General features: G+C 47.8%; 1 protein-coding gene across 1 annotated transcript in view; it reads left to right on the top strand.

Annotated features, from left to right (window-relative positions):
* Positions 1 to 5,045: 5,045 nt before the first annotated feature.
* The window catches only part of LOC137412327 (cationic amino acid transporter 2-like), a gene marked incomplete at its 5' end in the record, with an annotated part of 113,322 nt that continues 98,927 nt past the window's right edge, over positions 5,046 to 19,440 (top strand). Inside the window, 2 exons of the mRNA XM_078773307.1 lie at positions 5,046 to 5,129; positions 5,302 to 5,548. Coding sequence (XP_078629433.1) covers positions 5,046 to 5,129; positions 5,302 to 5,548 — 331 coding nt within the window. The remainder of the gene's footprint in view (positions 5,130 to 5,301; positions 5,549 to 19,440) is intronic.

Below are 19,440 nucleotides of genomic sequence, written 5' to 3'. Positions count from 1 at the left end.
TTTATTCAGGTGGAGAACAAGGAGAACGTTCTCATCTGTCTGCATATCATCATTGAACTGCACAAACAGTTTCATCCACAGATCACTCGGGAGGCTTCCTCATGACGACTCATGTGGAGATGGATGCTGCGCATGAACCCGCCCAGAGTCGCTCTGAGGTGGAAGCTCTTCGGGCTGAGCTGGAGCACACGACGGTGAATGCAGAACTACGTGTTGTTTTGCTGGAGCAGCGTTTATTAGAGAGCCAGAAGAAATTGGATGCGGGACAAAATGAGTGCACTAAACTGGAAAAGAAGTTGCAGGATTCAGAATAGGTACACCGTATCCCTGCGTGTCGTAGGAGGCGACTAAGAGGGTTGGCATCAGGAAGGGCATCCGGCCATAAAAACACTGCCTCAAAAAGAGAACCATGATAATTACAGCTACATATTGGCAGGGTACAGCCCGAAGTGGAGATCGGTTTCTGAGGTTTGGGACATGGAATGTAGGGACAATAACAGGGAGATCAGGAAAAGTGGTGGAAGTATTGGTCAGAAGAAGAGTGGACATATGTTGTGTGCATGAGACGAGATGGAAGGGAAGTGGTGTGAGAATGGTGAAGGGTAGGCAGGGACAGAAATACAAGTTTGTGTGGCAAGGGTACCCGGAGGGCGTGAATGGTGTTGGTGTCCTGTTTTCTGAGGAGTTTGTAGACAGTGTGGTGAGTGTGACTAGAGTGATTGATAGGTTGATGATGGTGAAAATGATGATTGGAAAGCTCTTGGTGAACGTCCTCTCGGGATATGCTCCGCAGGTTGGTCGGAGCAATGAAGAGAAGGACAAGTTCTGGTGTGTGATAGAGAAGCTGATGGAAAACGTGAAAGATGAGGAAGTTGTTGTGGTAGGAGGAGACCTAAATAGACATGTGGGAAGGAATATGGATGGTTTTGAGGGAGTTCATGGGGGTTACGGATATGGTGTGAGAAATGGAGAAGGTGAAGGTTGTCGTTGTCCGGTTGTCGTTGTCCCACCTGACGTGTATGGAACAAGCTTATTATCCTCTTTCTGGAACTGAGTATTACAAATCAACAAATCAGCTCCATCAGCAAACTCCAAAATCCCACCTCAATGCCCATGTCAATATGGTGTGAGACAGATATGGTGTGAGAAATGGAGAAGGTGAAGGGATGAGGGGGAAGGGGGAGGAGAGGGGGAAGGGGGAGGGGAGGGGGAGGGGGAGGGGAGGGGGAGGGGGAGGGGAGGGGGAGGGGGGAGGGGAGGGAGAGGAGGGAGGGGAGGGGGGGCTTCACCCGGGTTGAATAAGAATAATACAAATATATGATGAAAAGAACATGTATATTTTAGAGCAATATCACAGTACATTTCCGACATGACGTTTTGTCAATTTTCAATTTCTCAAAACCTCTTGGTATACAACATTTCTGGTTTTCTTACTTGGTGCCAAGACATGAAGATTGCTTGGTTTTCCAACCCTCGAGCAGCCCACGTACAGCTGGCCATGGGAAGTACCCGGCATTGCCGGGCGGGGGAAGGGAGGGTAGGAGGAAGGGGGGGGGAGGGGAGGAGAGGGTGGGGAGGGGAGGAGAGGTTGGGGAGGGGAGAAGAGGGGGGAGGAGAGAAGAGGGGGGAGGGGAGAAGAGGAGGGAGGGGGAGGAGGAGAGGGGAGAAGAGGAGGGAGGGGGAGGAGAGGGGAGGGGGGAGGTGAGGGGGGAGGGGAGGGGGAGTGGAGGGGGAGGTGGAGGGGGAGGGGGGAGGGGGGAGGGGGAGGTGAGGGGGAGGGAGGAGGGGAGGGGGAGGGGGGAGGGGATATGCGGGGGGGGGAGGGGAGGGGGAGGGGATATGTGGGGGGGGAGGGGAGGGGGAGGGTGAGGGGGAGGGGGGAGGGGAGGGGGAGGGGGGGAAGGGGGAGGGGGAGGTGAGGGGGAGGGGTGAGGGGAGGGGGAGGGGAGGGGGGAGTGGAGGGGAAGGGGGGAGGAGGAGGGAGGGGGAGGAGGAGGGGGAGGGGAGTGGGAGGGGGAGGGGGGAGGGGAGGGAGAGGGGGAGGGGTGAGGGGTGAGGGGGGAGGTGGAGGGGAGGGGGGAAGAGGAGTGGGAGGGGAGGGGGGAACGGCTAGCTTGGCATGCGACAGCAGGATTTTTACTTTTATTTTTACCTCAATGAGGGCTATATATATAGTCCGTGCTTGGAGCCTTCAAGTTCAACATAAAGTTTATTTATGAAAAATAATGCAGATGTATAACAATCCACCAATGCAAGTTCAGAAATGAATGCAGATCCTTTACTTTGCGATACAAACGCAATTCCCGCCATTTCCACTCACGATCGAGGCCTCCACAGTGACCGCGCCTCTTCTTCCTCCTACAACTTCGTCTCACTTCTTTCACTCAAAATGCACGAAATTCTGCCGCATGAAATTATGTAGAGGCCTCGTCGGGGGGATATAAGGTAGATAAGGAAGGCGTTGTAACAGAAGAATCAAAATAAAAGTGGAAGAACATAAGGAAATGGGAGCTATTCTGGACCCACAGCCAAACCTGACAAACCATTGCAATACACCCCGAATGTCTAGCGTCGCCACAAACTACACCATGGAATTGCAGCTGGCGCGGTTTTTTTAAACCATTGATATTAAAATAAAACGTAGCCGAAAACCACCGGGATTTTATGCTGATTCCGAATCTGTGTCTAAAACTTTTCTCAGATGTGTAGTTCTTGAGTTATAAGCGGACATCCAGACAGACACACACATACACACACACACAGACACTCCTCCTTTATATATAGAGATATTATATATACAGACTTGGCATTTAATATGGAATATTTTTTTGTGGGGGTGAAATTACTTTTCAAGATGACTTAGAACCAAAAGTTCATTGGAATTATGTTGAAATTATTCTAGATTTTGTGAATGTGACCTTTAAAAGAAACAAAAACCACATTTGACATTTCGAAACAAACAAATTGATCCTTGAAAGTGATGTAAACTGATATCGAACTCAATTCACGGATATTACTGTGTTAAACTTCTGTACGTTTTCCAGAAGTATCTCTTTATTTTGCACATTAGCCAAATTTTTTTTCAACAAAAACAAAACCGAAATTATGACTGGGATTACGGACAGTAAAATTACAGTACAGTACTTCGTGTAACCCACACGAGCATTCAGGACAGCACGTACACGTCGAGGCATGCTGTTCACGAGATTTGCCAAGGTTTGGACATGAATCGCTTGCCATGCAGTGACAATAGTCTGCTGCAATTCACGCACAGAGGTAGGCTGCTGGTCCAAGTTGTCGATTTGATGCGTTAATTCTGCCCACAAGTTCTCTATCGGAATATCCGGGGACATGGCAGGCCACTCCATATGCTCTACACCACGGTCAGCAAAAAAGTGTTGGATCATGCGAGCACGATGAGGCCGTGCATTGTCATCTTGGAAGACAAAGTTTCCTTTTGTTTCCAAAGTTTCCTTTGTTTCCTCTTTGTCTTTGTCTTTGTTTCCAAATTCTTTGTTTCCAAAGACAAAGTTTCCAAAGAAGCAATGTTTCTTCCAGAATGACCCTGTACTTCAACTGGTTCAGGCTTCCATTCAGAACAACCAGGCCAGTTTTGCCCCCTGCATGAAAAGCAGCCCAAACTGTCACCCCATCACCTCCAGCTTGGACGCTTGGCACTATACAATCTTCGTTGTGGGCTTCATGCACTTGTCTGCGCACTTGGACGCGGCCATCTTGACGATAGACCAGAAATCTAGACTCGTCACTGAAGGTCATGTGATTCCAGTGTCCTGGCTGCCATTGACGGTGCTCTCTGGCCCACTGCAATCGGCGCTGGCTGTGTTGTCTGGTCAGGCGTGGCTTTCTCAGGGGACGCTTGGCATGATAGCCTGCTTGAACCAGTCATTGGTTGACTAGCCTTCTGGATACAGGCACATTTGTCAGTTGCTGCCACTCAGCCCTAAGCCGATTAGCTGACTTGGTATGGCCATTGCAGACTAACCGGTGAAGCTGGCGATCATCTCTCCTTGTGGTTCTGCGTGGACGTCCTGGCCTCAGTATTGGAGTAGGGACTCCCCTCTGAGCATTTCGTTTCAGGATCTTTGACACCTGACCTTGAGTGATGCCATACTGCCGAGCAATAGCACGCTGTTTCATGCCAGAATTTCGTAAAGCCACCACTCCATGACAAACAGCATTGTCAAGTTGACAGACCATCTCCAGAGGAAGCGGCAATAACTTTTGTAGACGTGCAGCAGTTGTTTTCCACTAATACAGAACGCAACAACCCTTATATACTCGATTGTGAAGCCAATCGTCAAATGTACCTGTCCTTACATTTTGTCCCGCCACCTGTGATATAATCCTGTTATTGACTTCTTGCTGCGAAAGACAATCAGTGACATGGTTCTTTCAACAAAGACATCACCGAAGCGTAAAAGAAACTCACCAGATTGATATACTGAGTTCAGAAAGTAAACCCAAGTCAAGAAAAAAAAACAAATTCCATATTAAATACCAAGTCTGTATGTATATATATATATATATATATATTTATATGTATGTATGTATATGTATGTATGTATATGTATGTATATGTATATATATATATGTATATATAATTTTATATATAATTTTATGTATAATTTTATATGTATATATAATTTTATATATAATTTTATATATATATATATATATATATATATATATATGTATATATATATATATATATATATATATATATATATATATATATATATATATATATATATATATATATATATGTATATATATATATATATATATATATATATATATATATATATATACATATATATATATATATATATATATATATATATATATACGTGTGCGTGTGTGTGTTTGCACATTTTGTTCCCAAACAATGATTTATTCCCTTTTCCTGTACCTATTTTTTCTACTTTGTTTTTTTTTTTTAGGTTTCATCTCCTTATATATACGCTGCACCGGACATACTGCTGTTGCCACCATGTTCTCGCAGATGATATTTTTCAAAATCCATTACCCGTCGTAAATTAATCACCTTTGATAATGAGGATACGAAGCTGAATCGCTGCCTTTCTACCATCGACCTCATTGCTTTAGGGGTGAGTTTTACAACTTTGATATTTGAAACACTGTCTACTTTTATTTTTCTCATTTCTCGTTCTTTGCCTCTTTAAATTATTTTGTGCAACCGTTTCACGAAGGTAACTTCGTCAAAATGCATTACTTTTCATCACTCCTCACTCACAAGGTTGAATATTGTCTTATCCGCAGATTGGCAGCACTCTGGGTTCCGGTTTGTATGTTCTCTCGGGTGAAGTGGCGAAGAAAGCGTCTGGCCCATCCATCATGCTGTCCTTTTTTGTGGCAGCCGCAACTTCGGTGCTTGCAGGGCTGTGTTTTGCAGAGTTTGGTGCACGAGTGCCTCGGGCAGGCTCTGCTTACATGTACAGCTATGTGAGCATCGGGGAGTTGTGCGCTTTTATCACTGGCTGGAACCTCATCCTTTCATCTGTCATTGGTGTGTAAATTCAATGCTGCTATTAATTGGAGTCCCTGGTGTTGGGCTAGCGGCTAGGGTGCCGGCTTAGGATTACATAAGATCCTGGGTTCGAATCTCGGTCTAATCGCTGAATTAACGCCAGGGGAGTTGACTCAGCCTGTACATATCCTTCCGAGGTCGGCTAATTGAGTACCAGTTCACTGGTAATTCCCTGCTTGTCGTTAAAGGCGGCAAAAAGGGTTGGCGTCAGGAAGGTGCATCCGGCTGTAAAAGTAAAACATTGCTTCAAAAAGGGGACCGAAAAACAACAACAACCACAGTTCCCGAAAAAGGCCAACCCCCGCTTGCGGGGAAAATGGCCTCTAAAGGTGTTTTTTTTATTTTAATCAATTGGAGCATTACTTACGGCATGATGCAGTAACAAAAACTTTAATTATTGTTTTAACTTGCTTCCTTTCTTTAAATATTATTCTTTAGCTCACCTAGACCTTAGTCCGGTGAGCTTATGTGATTGAGCAGTCAGTGTCTGTATGTCCATGAGTCAGTCAGTCAGTGAGTCCGGAAACACTTCAATCATAATCAAAAATGCACGATTTTGATGAAACTTGGCGACAAGCTTCATATCTGATGTACTCTTCTCCGAAACTACACAAATGACCTTGCATACATACATACATACATAGATACATACATACATACATACATACATACATCCATACAGTGCATTCAGAAAGTATTCAGACCACTTCACTTTTTTCACATTTTGTTATGTTGCAGCCTTATGCTGAAATCGTTTAAATTCATTTTTTCCCTCATCAATCTACACTCAATACCCCATAATGACAAAGAGAAAACAGGATTTTAGAAAGTTTTGCAAATTTATTAAAAAGAAAAAACTGAAATATCACATTGACATAAGTATTCATACCATTTGCTATGGCACTGCAAATTGAGCTCAGGTACCTCCCATTTCTCATCTTTGAGATGTTTCTACACCTTGATTGAAGTCCACCTGTGGTAAATTCAATTGATTGGTCATGATTTGGAAAGGCACACACTTGTCTATATAAGGTCTCACATCTGACAATGCATATCAGAGCAAAAACCAAGCCATGAGGTCGAAGGAACTGCCTGCAGAGATCAGAGACAGGATTGTGTCGAGGCACAGATCTGGGGAAGCCTACAAAAAAATTTCTGCTGCATTGAAGGTTCCCAAGAGCACAGTGGCCTCCATCTTACTATAATTCACCAAATGTCCGTCTGTCTGTTTGAAGGTACTGTAAAAACTGCTGAACCGAGCGCAAAGATATTTTGCATGGGTAATCCTGGGACCCCTGGGAGTAAAATAGGCTATTTAGTTTTCCCAATTTCAGCTTTGGTCTCCAGAATTCTCAGGTTTGGACTCCCGCATAACATTCGCGTTCGCATAACGTTCATTGTGACGATGTTCTCATTGTGACGATGTTGTGACTATGTGTGTGTTCACGGTAGTGTTTGACGTGACGGTGTGAACATAATTTCGTAATGTTTTTCGTTTCGTAATCCTTTAATGAACGTTTAATGTTTAATGAACGTTTAATGTTTAATGAACGTTTAATGCCCTTCGATGTCCGGGGCCGCACGTGCGCGACACTGGACGGGCCAGCGTGTACCTTGCCCTTCACCGTCAGGCTCGGGTAAACTGCTGAGCCCCATCCGTGATGGGGACTGGGGCTTGAGACAGTGTCCCACGAACGAGGAATTCCCAGTAAGCGCAAGTCATCAGCTCGTGTTGATTAAGTCCTTGCCCTTTGTACACACCGCCCTTCGCTACTACCGATCGGACGGTTTGATGAGATCCTCGGATCAGCCCATGCAAGGGCCGTTCTCGGCTCGTGCCGGTGCACCGAAAAGATGAGCGAACTTGACTGTCTAGAGGAAGTAAAAGTCGTAACAAGGTTTCCGTCGGTGAACCTGTGGAAGGATCATTATCGGGACAACATGAGAACGAGCGAGACGTGAGACGTACGTGGTACGTGATCATCCATGTACTGTTTAGCCATGTACTGTTTAGATTTTGATGATTTGCGTGTGATATGATTCAACGGATGTTTATATGAATCGTTTAAAATAAAAAAGCCTTCAATTTCTGATATTTTACCTTTTCATTTTGGCTTCCCAATTGAAGCCCCGCCCGTAGGGCGGGTACTGTTGCTAGTAATTCTAAAATGGAAGAAGTGTGGAACAACCAGGACTCTTCCTAGAGCTGGCCGCCCGGCCAAACTGAGCAATCGGGGGAGAAGGGCCTTGGTAAGAGGTGACCAAGAACCCGATGGTCACTCTGGCTGAGCTCCAGAGATCCTGTGTGGAGATGGGAGAAACTTCCAGAAGGACAACCATCACTGCAACACCCCACCGATCTGGGCTTTATGGCAGAGTGGCCAGACGGAAGCCGAAGTTCAATCTTGGTTTCATCAGACCACAGAATATTGTTTCTCACAGTCTGAGAGTTCTTTCAATGCTTTTTTGCAAACTCCAAGCGGGCTTTCATGTGTCTTTCACTGAGGAGAGGCTTCCGTCTGTAGCCACCACCGGTGTGAGGCAAGCAGACAGGATAACCCCCTTCGCCCTGCTCACGACCTCCTCTGTCTGCGAAGAGCACCACCGTCAACAACACCTCCTCCTCCAATTATTCCAAAGTCCCACAACAGCTCCGAAAGCTTCCTTCACGAGCGCATCCGAGACAAAAGCAACCATCTCAGACCAAAGCCAGCATGAGAGAGAGAGCTCACTTCCTCCTTTGTGAACCCTCTCGCTCTCCTGTCACACTCCGCCCAATGCCCGAGCTCCATTACATCACTCCATGTCCTCCCGAACAATGATGAAGCTCGGGGCGTGGTCTGCCGGTTACGATAGTTTCCATGCCCCTCGTCCCACATTGGGGGTGTGGCCTTGTTCCTTAGTCCTGCTCACTGGGGCGGGGTGGGGCAGGGTTTACTCGTCGATCGTAATGTCTGGGTACTGTCGGCGATTGTTGTTGTTGTTGTTGGTTAAATACGTGTGTTTTATGGCTGGCTTTGTTGCAATTATAAAAAAAACATTGGGAAAATCACAGGTGCCAATCACATACTGGGAGAAACTAATCTTCACCCCACCTATTTAACACAAGCTCCACCCCCCGTGTGAAGACACAGAAACTATCTTAAGCTCACAGTTTTTCTACTTAAATACATCGAGATTGGCTTCCTACTAGCACGCGGTCCATGCTACCCTACACAGATCTATCTCCACTATGGTATGTCATCACCTACCCCCACAAACGTAACAATAAATACATACATACATATGTATGTATATATACAGGGTGGCCCAGAAGTAATAGGGCAGTTGCCAGAAGTTGCCCAGAAGTAATAGGGCAGTCAGCGAATCCATATTTAAGCAGAAATTTTTTATTAGCAGATCATAATGTATTGTTACGGACCGCGGATAAGATGTTAATTTGCCGAGCGGATGGCGCCGCGGCCTGAACCGTTTTTACAATGACTAGACCCGATTCTGAACGTTGGCCAAATCGTGCCACAGATATTCAATTTGGAAAAGACAAAGACGACGCAGATGTGAAGAAGAAGAAGAAGAAGACAAAAAAGGTTTTAAATACGATTATAATTTATTACTATTTACAGGACCAAAGAAACCAAGAAAGAAGGAAGGATAATAAAATAATGACAGAAGGAATCAAGGAGACACAGTGAAATGCTAGCTTATCTACACAAGCTTAATTAATAAACCCCAGGACAACGTGGAAGACGGACGAACATTCACACTTACACGGGAAATGCAGGCAGGAATGAATGGCTTGGAGATGGGTGGCTGGAGGGGGAGGAAGGCACGGAGCTGGCTGGAGCTTGATCCCGCACGGGACGTCGGACTGGACCTCGACGGCCGCCGATGCCACCGATCCTGTGGTGTGCGCGGGGTAACGGGTCGGAGCTGCCTGGTGGAGCCAACGCTGCTGGTGGGGGGTCTGGCGTGACGGGTTCTCTCTCCCTCTCTCACAAACTCGCAGGACTCTCTTCAGGCTTGTCTGTGATCTGATCTCCTCCCTCCTCGACTCTCTCTGGGGGCGTCTCTCGCGGGTTATATAAGCCCCACCCTTGACCCTTTTGCGAACCTCCCCCAAACGTTCTCTCTCCGCCCTCTAAAGCCAACCCCTCGTTCTGGGTTGGTCGGCAAAGGCTGGTTCACACCGCCCAAATGCAGTTGGCAATTGCAGCAAACCTGGCAAACCTGGCACTTTGAAGATGCCATGTCGGAGGGATCTACCTTATTTAATGCGGTGCAATGGAGTGTCAAATTAATGGAAGACAAGGCCTTACCCTACTACACAGAATAAGGAAATAACTGTCAACAAGGAGGAAATCTATTATTGGCTACGTGGGTGCTTGGGAAATAACTACGGGCATGACCTTTGACCTTTATACAACAACAAATGGAGGAAGGAGGGTCCACAATAAAACAATAAAAAAACACAATCCTCATATCCACAATACTGCACCCTCCTCCTCTTAGGCACGTCCCGGGCCTCTTACCTTTACTTTTAGTGTGGCACGTAGGTGTAGTTCCCCCTACATTTAACCTGACCCTGAGTGTAGTTTTAAAACATAAATAAATATGTCCCGCTGCTCCATTGCACCCTACCTAACAGACTCACGCCCACAGCTAACCAAATTGCGGAATTGTCTTCAAACTATACATTTACGGTGGGGGCGCATTATTTACAATGACTCTATTTTATTTACAAAACACAACCCAGGACATGTGATTGTTCTTTTGGGGGGGGGGAGACAGTCTGCTCTGCATCGACGCAACATGAAGCACCCAAAACGCACCAAAACACCCTCAAGCACCAATCGGTGCACGGTCATTGGAGTTCAATAATAAAAAATAACTAAACAAACCCTTGGTGGTGTCTTGCTCTTCGGCTCCCTCTGCTGGCTAATGCTCTCTTCCTGATGTTGTCATCTTCTTTGCTGGCAGCCTATTTGCAATAAAAGGAAACTTGCACAGAACGTGTCCATTTTTTTTTTTTATGGCCCACAGGGCCGACTATGTGTGGTTCACCTGTGGGGCATAGGTGCCCTGTGACCAAGGTCCGCCAGCAAGATCTCGGGCCTTCATGGCCGGTTCCAGCAGAGGGGCCATGCCCCAACCTATGGGGTCCATCAGTGGTGCTCAGCCACAGACATGTGGTCCATAAGGTGGTGCATCGATGCAGACAGCTGGTTCCGGGAGTTTCGGGCACCCAATGGCGGACTCACGCACGCTCCCCTCGGCGCCCAGTGGCGCACAGTCCTCGTGTGGGAGACAAGGGGGGGAAAAAGACAGATGAGCGAGGGGTAAGGTCTCAAGGGTACACATCAATAAAGGCAATGCAAGGCGAGGTGCGTATGGAGACGGAGCCGAGAAAAGCTCGTCCCTACCGTACGTCACCCCCCCCTGTCACCTACTCTACCCTTGCCCTTACCCCATGTTTACAACAATCTACACATTTACAAATTCGTCACTACTGTCACGTCTCCCCACTCTCTCCTATACCAAATTTGTCACCCTCTAACCAAAATTTGCCATCACCCAATTCATCCTCAATCCTCATAAGGAGGAAGAGATGGAACATCAGCACAATGTCACACCCACGTCATGATGCGTCTCACATTCCAAACATTTGCTCAATAAAAATAACAAAAACATGGCATGGTGTGGAGTCCTGTCACCTCAGGTGAATGGATGCAGATGGTGCGAGATCTCCATCCTAACTACCTTCTAAATGACTTTAATACTCTTTACACTACCCGGGGTCTTTCTCTGCCAAACCATTGGCCATCTTACTCTATGCGGTTTTAAGAACCAAATTCCCATTGCCCAAACTGTGGTGCTTCCTCAATTTGGGGTCTCACTCCCCCGATGCAACTCCCTGTGCCCTTGCACAATTTCAGGGCTGAGTCGTGTAGCTCTCCCAGCAGGTCTACCCACCTGCACACCTCCACCACTGTAGTTGCCACCCGAGCTTACCTAGCTCCTTGACCTAACCTATCTAATTGGGGAAGGCCCCTCCTGGCTCTGTCACCCCTTGGTGCCCTCTGGCACTGGGCTACCCGGGTCCGTCCTCCGGATCCTCCGGCCCCATCCACAACAACTACCGGCTCCCAGAGCCCACCTGCGGCCTCACCTGGCCGACATCCTCACAGTGGTGCAGTGCCCAACCAACTATACACACTAACAGGCTACACACCCAGCCATTTCCACAACACTAATGCACCCATTCAATCACCATTCTTCCACCACACACCACAGATGCCAATATCCAACCACAATTTACCTATACCCTCTACCTAACACTTACACTACCCTCCCCGGGTATTCGTGATGGGGGTCCATTCTTCCCCCATTCACACCTTCGCACCATCCACTCCACTCCACAGTTTCCACCATACTCACTCCACGACCATCCATTCCAATACTCCATATACTCCAGACCATTTATTCCATACACCTGTTATCCATTCACCTGTTGTTGCACACCTGTGCAATCACACCTGGTGCCACCTGCACCCTCCTTCCTCCCTGGACCATTTGGGTCAACACAACACACATCACCATCACTCCCTCATACACTGCTCCATACACCTGTTCAGTTGCACACCTGTGCAATCACACCTTTTAACCACACACACGGCATCATCTGAACTCCCTGTTGCCCTGCTAACTTAGTGCTCCCCGTCTTCCCTTTAAACTAAGCACATACCACGTCATTATCATCCAAACTAATCTACCTGCGTCCCCACTACCGGTATCATTGTCACTACCTAATCTTAACGTTACCTATTGTCATCTTCTCTAGATCCCTATCATTATCCTAACCCTCCCGGGCTAGTTTTCACTGCCAACCCCATAAAACTAGTGCTCCTTTGCTCCCGCTGTGAGAGATGGCAGAGTTGCCATCCCACCACATCGGGTATCTCTCACTACCAATTTTGCACACCAAATTCCAGCCAATCAAAAATTTTCTATCCCAAAATTTCGAATCCAAAAACACTATCAGTATCATCATCATCACAGTCCGCTATATCCTAGCCTCGGTGCGTCATGACATCATTAAACTCGGCTTCGCAAAGCCGAGCAATGAATTCGGGTGGTTTGGTCGCCTGCAGGTTGAATCCGTCCGGCTTTTGGTTCAAGGGAGGTGGTTTGGTCGGGCCGAGATTCCACGCACCATCTCGGCGCGGCATCTCGCGGTCCCGGGCCCGATGGCTCAATCTCGCCCGGTCGGAATCCCGCACCCGCCAGGGGGCTCCGTGCCGCTTCCTCCTACTCGCCCTTGAACCGGACCGGTCGCCTCGCCCGACAAGGCCCGGACTCGACCGTGCGGGGCGGGGCCAGGCCCGAATCGTGCGCAACGCCCCGAAGCGGGGCGACGCAGCATTGATCCACGCGAGGCTTCGCATCCAACAAAGCCAAAGGGCTCCGCGCACCGAGCGCCCGCTACCCGTCGCCCTAGCTGCTAACCTGGTCAACGTCGATGCTTCACTTGCATACGCGACCCGTTTCACACTCACAAAACCTGGCGTCTCGGCGCCTCCAGTGCATCCCACACACTCCGTCCATTCCACCAACGCACTCCCCATTACACACCACACCTCTCGCGCACACTCGCCATTCGCACACTCCCTTAACACACCTCGCGCACCGTCTTGCGCACTCTCCCTCGTCGGTACGTACTCCGTACCACTCACCATGGGTGTGCACTCCTGCATCCACCCACTACCGCGCTCCGATGTGCTCTCTCGCACTCGCGCCACCACCAACTCAGGTGTGCTTTCTCGCACACCCTCGCCGTTCATCCCATACGTGCATCCTCGCACCCGCTCCACCACCAACTCACTCCTCGTGTCATACTCCGTACAACCCACCGTGCATTCTCGCTCGCACTCGGTTTCACTCCCACACTTTATAACACACCCACTCGCCGACGCACACTTTTTCCTCACATGCACGCCATTTCCACTCACACGGGACCCTTCACCAACGCCCGGGTGCCATATTGATCCCAATCGCGCGACAATTCTCTTGTCGCCAAACATCCTTCCACAAAATCTCCCCGCACAATACACAGCACGACTCACCTGGGGGATCCTTTTCTCCACGCGCACCTGCAAACTTCCATTTGGGTTAAGCACAGCATCGTGATGTGAGCAGGGACTTTGTACATAATCCATTTCTCCCTGCAATTCCCAGGCTACCTCCGTCATCTCTTCAATTATAATTCCCAGCACTTTTTCTTTATTCACCTCGACGACCGTTGGCTTTATTAAAATTCCCTCTTCTACCTCAACGGTCGCCGGCTGCCCCATACCCCGGGTCGCGATCTCTATACCCGTCATTTTACCCGCGCTTTTCTCCACTTCACTCAACCAGTGCTCCTCGACCCGCGTTACCTCGTCGTGCACCCGTGTGCTCCCCCCGCCCAACCTGCGGCCAACCTCCCTCTTGGCTTCCCTCACCTCATTAATTTCTTTGGCTTGGCCAACCATGCCCCCCAGTTTGTCCCCTACCCCACTTCCAAATCCCTTAAATTTGCTTCCGAGCCCCTCCAATTTGCTTCCGAGTCCCTCCAATTTGCTTCCGAGCCCCTCAAATTTATTTCCCATATTGTTTAACCCGTCTCTCAATTGGCCACCCATTTCTCTTTGCTCTCGGGTGGATTTATCACTTTGGGCATCCATTTTTGCCATCATTTGAATCATAAAGACTCGCATGTACTCTGGCATCTCGGGCTCGGCTGCTGCGACCACGGGCGTGGCTAAATTTGGTGCCGCTACAACCACGTGCGCGAGGGCGCCATTTTGCGCACCTGAAACCTCCTCAACCACTTCACCATTGTTCTCCTCCATTTCTTCCCTCTGGTCCTGGGTTACCCCAAACCCCTCTTCTAATGCCCCCACCGGCATCCCGCCGCCTTGACTATCCATGGCACGATGTTCAATTTAAGATTTTATAAAACAAATTTCGGCCCACTCGTAATTTGAGCGCACGAAGCGCTTCAGGTCCGCATCTCGCTCCCGGCACCAATTGTTACGGCCCGCGGATAAGATGTTAATTTGCCGAGCGGATGGCGCCACGGCCCGAACCGTTTTTACAATGACTAGACCCGATTCTGAACGTTGGCCAAATCGTGCCACAGATATTCAATTTGGAAAAGACAAAGACGACGCGGATGTGAAGAAGAAGAAGAAGAAGAAGAAGAAGACAAAAAAAGGTTTTAAATACGATTATAATTTATTACTATTTACAGGACCAAATAAACCAAGGAAGAAGGAAGGATAATAAAATAATGACAGAAGAAATCAAGGAAACACAGTGAAATGCTAGCTTATCTACACAAGCTTAATTAATAAACCCCAGGACAATGTGGAAGACGGACGAACATTCACACTTACACGGGAAATGCAGGCAGGAATGAATGGCTTGGAGATGGGTGGCTGGAGGGGGAGGAAGGCACGGAGCTGGCTGGAGCTTGATCCCGCACGGGACATCGGGCTGGACCTCGATGGCCGCCGATGCCACCGATCCTGTGGTGTGCGCAGGGTAACGGGTCGGAGCTGCCCGGTGGAGCCAACACTGCTGGTGGGGGGTCTGGCATGACGGGTTCTCTCTCCCTCTCTCACAAACTCGCAGGACTCTCTTCAGGCTTGTCTGTGATCTGATCTCCTCCCTCCTCGACTCTCTCTGGGGGCGTCTCTCGCGGGTTATATAAGCCCCACCCTTGACCCTTTTGCGAACCTCCCCCAAACGTTCTCTCTCCACCCTCTAAAGCCAACCCCTCGTTCTGGGTTGGTCGGCAAGGGCTGGTTCACTCCTCCCCTCTATGACGAGGTGGAGACACGCCTTTCTCCCCCGACCTTACCTCGTGGCTAATGGTGGTTTTGGGGCGATTCGAGCTAGCCCCAGCCAAAGGGCAGCAATGGCGAATGAAGAAAACCGCCCAAATGCAGTTGGCAATTGCAGCAAACCTGGCAAACCTGGCACTTTGAAGATGCCATGTCGGAGGGATATACCTAATTTAATGCGGTGCAATGGAGTGTCAAATTAATGGAAGACAAGGCCTTACCCTACTAAACAGAATAAGGAAATAACTGTCAACAAGGAGGAAATCTATTATTGGCTATGTGGTGGCTTGTGAAATAACTACGGGCACGACCTTTGACCTTTATACAACAACAAATGGAGGAAGGAGGGTCCACAATAAAACAATTAAAAAAACACAATCCTCATATCCACAACAGTATGTATGCAATGTATGCGCAGAACATAATATTTAGACACACAACGAAACAGAGGCTGTTTCAAAAATTGTTCACAGTGCTGCCCATTCTCATTAATACATTTATCAACTCTTTTCACTACAGAGTAGCAAAACCTTCCAACATAAATCCACAGTCATTTGTGCACAAGCATCAATAATTTTCTGTTTAAGTTGCTCAATTGTCCGGCATTTCTGAGTGTAAACCACATTCTTTAGAGTGCTACAGAGGAAAAAATCCGGTGGAGTAAGATCTGGTAATCGGGAAGGTACTCGACTTGTCCACGGCGACCAATCCACCATTGAGGGAAATGTTCATCCAACCAATTGCATGCAACGATACTATAATGGGCTGGTGCCCCCATCATGCTAGAACCACATTTCGTCAATATTCGGCCAGATAGCTTCAGCTGTAAGAAATTTGTTGTTCAGCATGGCCACATAACTCTCACTTGTCACTGTTTGGTCGAAAAAGAACGGCCCCACAAGACCAGCAGCACAAATCCCAACCCAAACGGTGACACCTGTGGTGTTGACATCCTTTTCAATTTCAACGTGTGGATTTTCACTTACCCAATAAACAGTGTTGTGCCGATTGACATGGCCATTCAACTTAAAAGTTGCTTCATTACTCCAAAATAATTTTTCAGGAAAGGTGTCATCCCCTTCACATTTTTGTCTAAAAATTTTGCAAAACACTACTCGCTGATCTGGATCGTCTTCAGTCATAGCATGGAGCAAATGAGGATGATATGGTTTCAAGTTGAGCTCGTGAAGCATCCTCTGAATGGATGTTCTTGAAATGCCAATTTCTTGTTTAGCTCGCCTGGTAGACTTTTTTGACTTTGTTTAAAAGCAGCTTCAACAACCTGTTTGTTTTCTTCGGTGCAGATGGACCTTGGTCTTCCAGGTCTTACCAGGTCTTTAACTGAACCAGTGGTTTCAAAGCGCTTTATAACGTTGGCCACTGTGTCTCGTTTTATTAAACGGTGAAAGTGCTCTTCAAAAATGCAGCACGTCTCTTATTCTCCGTTTTGTAAAATGTCTTCACAATAAAGACACGCTGTTTGTCTGTGTAACATACATACATATGAATGTATTGTCGCGTTCCTCGTGATTTAAAAAACCGACCAAGGAAACAGATTAACCAAGCAAACTTTAACTCTGGAGGCGTTCAGTTCAAATATGGCAGAGTTCATACACGCGGGGAGGGAGGAGGGTGGGGAGGATGCTGAAGTTCCTTACCTCACGGTTCCGACGGCAGCCCTCAAACCTGTGGAGATTAAATCAAGCGAACACCAAATTAAATGTACAAAAAGAAACACGTTTATTTTATGGAACCGGAGAACAATGAATGCGACGATAAATAAATAATGCTCCTAAATCGGGATCCCGCACACCTCATTTCAAATACAAGACAAAGGAATGGAGAATAAAATAAAACGTTGTGTTCTTTCGTGGGGACTTATCTCTGTCTGGCAGTCAGCGTCCGTAAGGAATTTTCCGGGATGGTCCGGCTCCGAACACAGTCGTCCAACCGCGGCTCCGATGTTGGTGGGGAGTAGGCCTCATTCCGTCCCCGTTCGCGCTCCACCAGGCTCACTTACGCCACTGCACAGCAAGCCTCGCATCCCCACACGATCGTTCGCGAGGTCCTTGCGTGAATGCCGGGAAAGAGAATCGTCGGCGCGCCAACGTCTTTCCAACGTCTAACAAGTGAGGGTCCAAACGGGACGAGGTCCAACACAAGAGAAGGTCCAGAGCAAAGGGACAGTCCAACGCAAGAGGGCAAAGGGAAGAGAGAGAAATGCCGGCGAGCGAGCGTCACGTGACATCAACCCTCCTCTCCTCCAACCAGCGCGGCACCCCTTGACCTCTTGACTCTTCCGATCGCGTTGGAGTCCTCTCATTGGCCGAGTGCTTTTTTCCCCTCGTGTCATGCCATCGGTCGGTGGCCAATCAGTGAGTCGCTCCTTCCACCAATTACAGGGAAGCTTTCTGCCCCTCCCCCGACCAATCACACGTCCTTCCCTACTCTCCAATTAGCGACCTGGTCTTACTTGCCCCTCCCCCCTGTCAATCAAGAGTCCTTCTGGGCGTGGCTATTATCTGCCTGGTCGATGTCTGGTCGCCATGGTGTACCACTGCGCGGCCGCTTGCTGTCTGCTCTTCCGGTCAGTTTTATCATTTTGTGGCGGAGGGGGATTTAATTAATGTGTGCGCTAATGGGGCGAACTAATGTATGTGATGTGTTGCCATAAGGGACAATGGATAAATCACAGAGGGAAACGACATACAATGGAATTAGCATAATCGCCACGCTAGTTAACAAGTCCCGCCCCCTCGTGGCGGGGACACATACCCAACTGATCCGACATCTGGGCTGACAGAACTTATTACATCGAGATTCTCCAGCACGACAATCAAAGCACTTACCTATGCAGATATACCTAAATCTACAGTGCGTATCAAAAAAAAAGGTAATCCGAATTCAAGGGGTTAATATGCAAAGGTTATTTAGTTTGACAATTAACATGTGGTTTACCAATTATGAGGAGATCCTCAACTTTACATTGATGCCTTTCATGCATCATTGCTGTCACACATGACCGAGTACATGTTCATTGAAAATGACAAGTTCAAATCGCATTTTTACAAGTTTGGCTAATCAGTGCAAGACAGTTTTAAATGGACGCATTACTTGTCGACTGCCAAGTTGATTATGTAAAATTGTTAAGCTGGTCTGGTAATCGTCGGTTGCATCATCCTTTGTTTAAGATTGGTATTTAAGATGGGCCGACAGTGTATGGGTTCGGAGACAGTCTGAGTCATTGAAAAGATGGTTTCAACTTACGACTGAAAAGCGGACCTTCATGGTTACAACCTTTCACCAAACTGGAAGTTTGCAGCGAACTTGTGATGCGTTCAGGGAACGTTTCCCAGAACGGGAGCCTCCAGCAGCCAAAATCATCTGGGCGAATGTTAGAAAATACCAAGAGCATGGCACTAGCCTCAACCCGCAACAAGGAGAATTCTGGTAGGAGGCGCACTGGGCGATCGGAAATGAACATTGCAGCAGTAAGGCAGCAAGTTTTGGAGCATCCTAGGGATACCAGCACAAGACGAAATGGGACGGGATTGCCTTCGGCAACATTCAACAGAATCACAAGACTGGACCTCCACCAACATCCATATCGGATTCACATCCGGCATCAACTTACGCCAGGGGATTTTGCCAGGAGGCTGGTGCTTGCCAGATGGTTGATAGCACGTTGCGAAGCAGATGTCAATTTCCTGCGGTATCTTGTTATCGGCAACGAAACTGCTTTCCCCATGGACAGCAAGGTCAATACCCATAATGTTCTTGAATATGCATCGACAGGACAACCCCCGGAATTTATTTTGACACCAACATTAATCGACAAAAGTGGACTGTTTGGTTGGGACTTTGTGGAAGTGGTCAGGTGATCGGACCATTTTTCTTTCAAAGGAATGTCAATGGTAACAGGTATCTGCAGATGATCTGGTGGGAGGAGAACTTTGAGCGACAGGTTTGTGGTGTCTTCAGATATCT

Source organism: Myxine glutinosa, chromosome 1, assembly GCF_964187855.1.
Source record: "Myxine glutinosa chromosome 1, kmMyxGlut1.1, whole genome shotgun sequence".
Taxonomy (NCBI): domain Eukaryota; kingdom Metazoa; phylum Chordata; class Myxini; order Myxiniformes; family Myxinidae; genus Myxine; species Myxine glutinosa.
The sequence above is the reverse complement of the archived record's forward strand: the minus strand, read 5'-3'. Positions and strand labels throughout refer to the sequence as shown.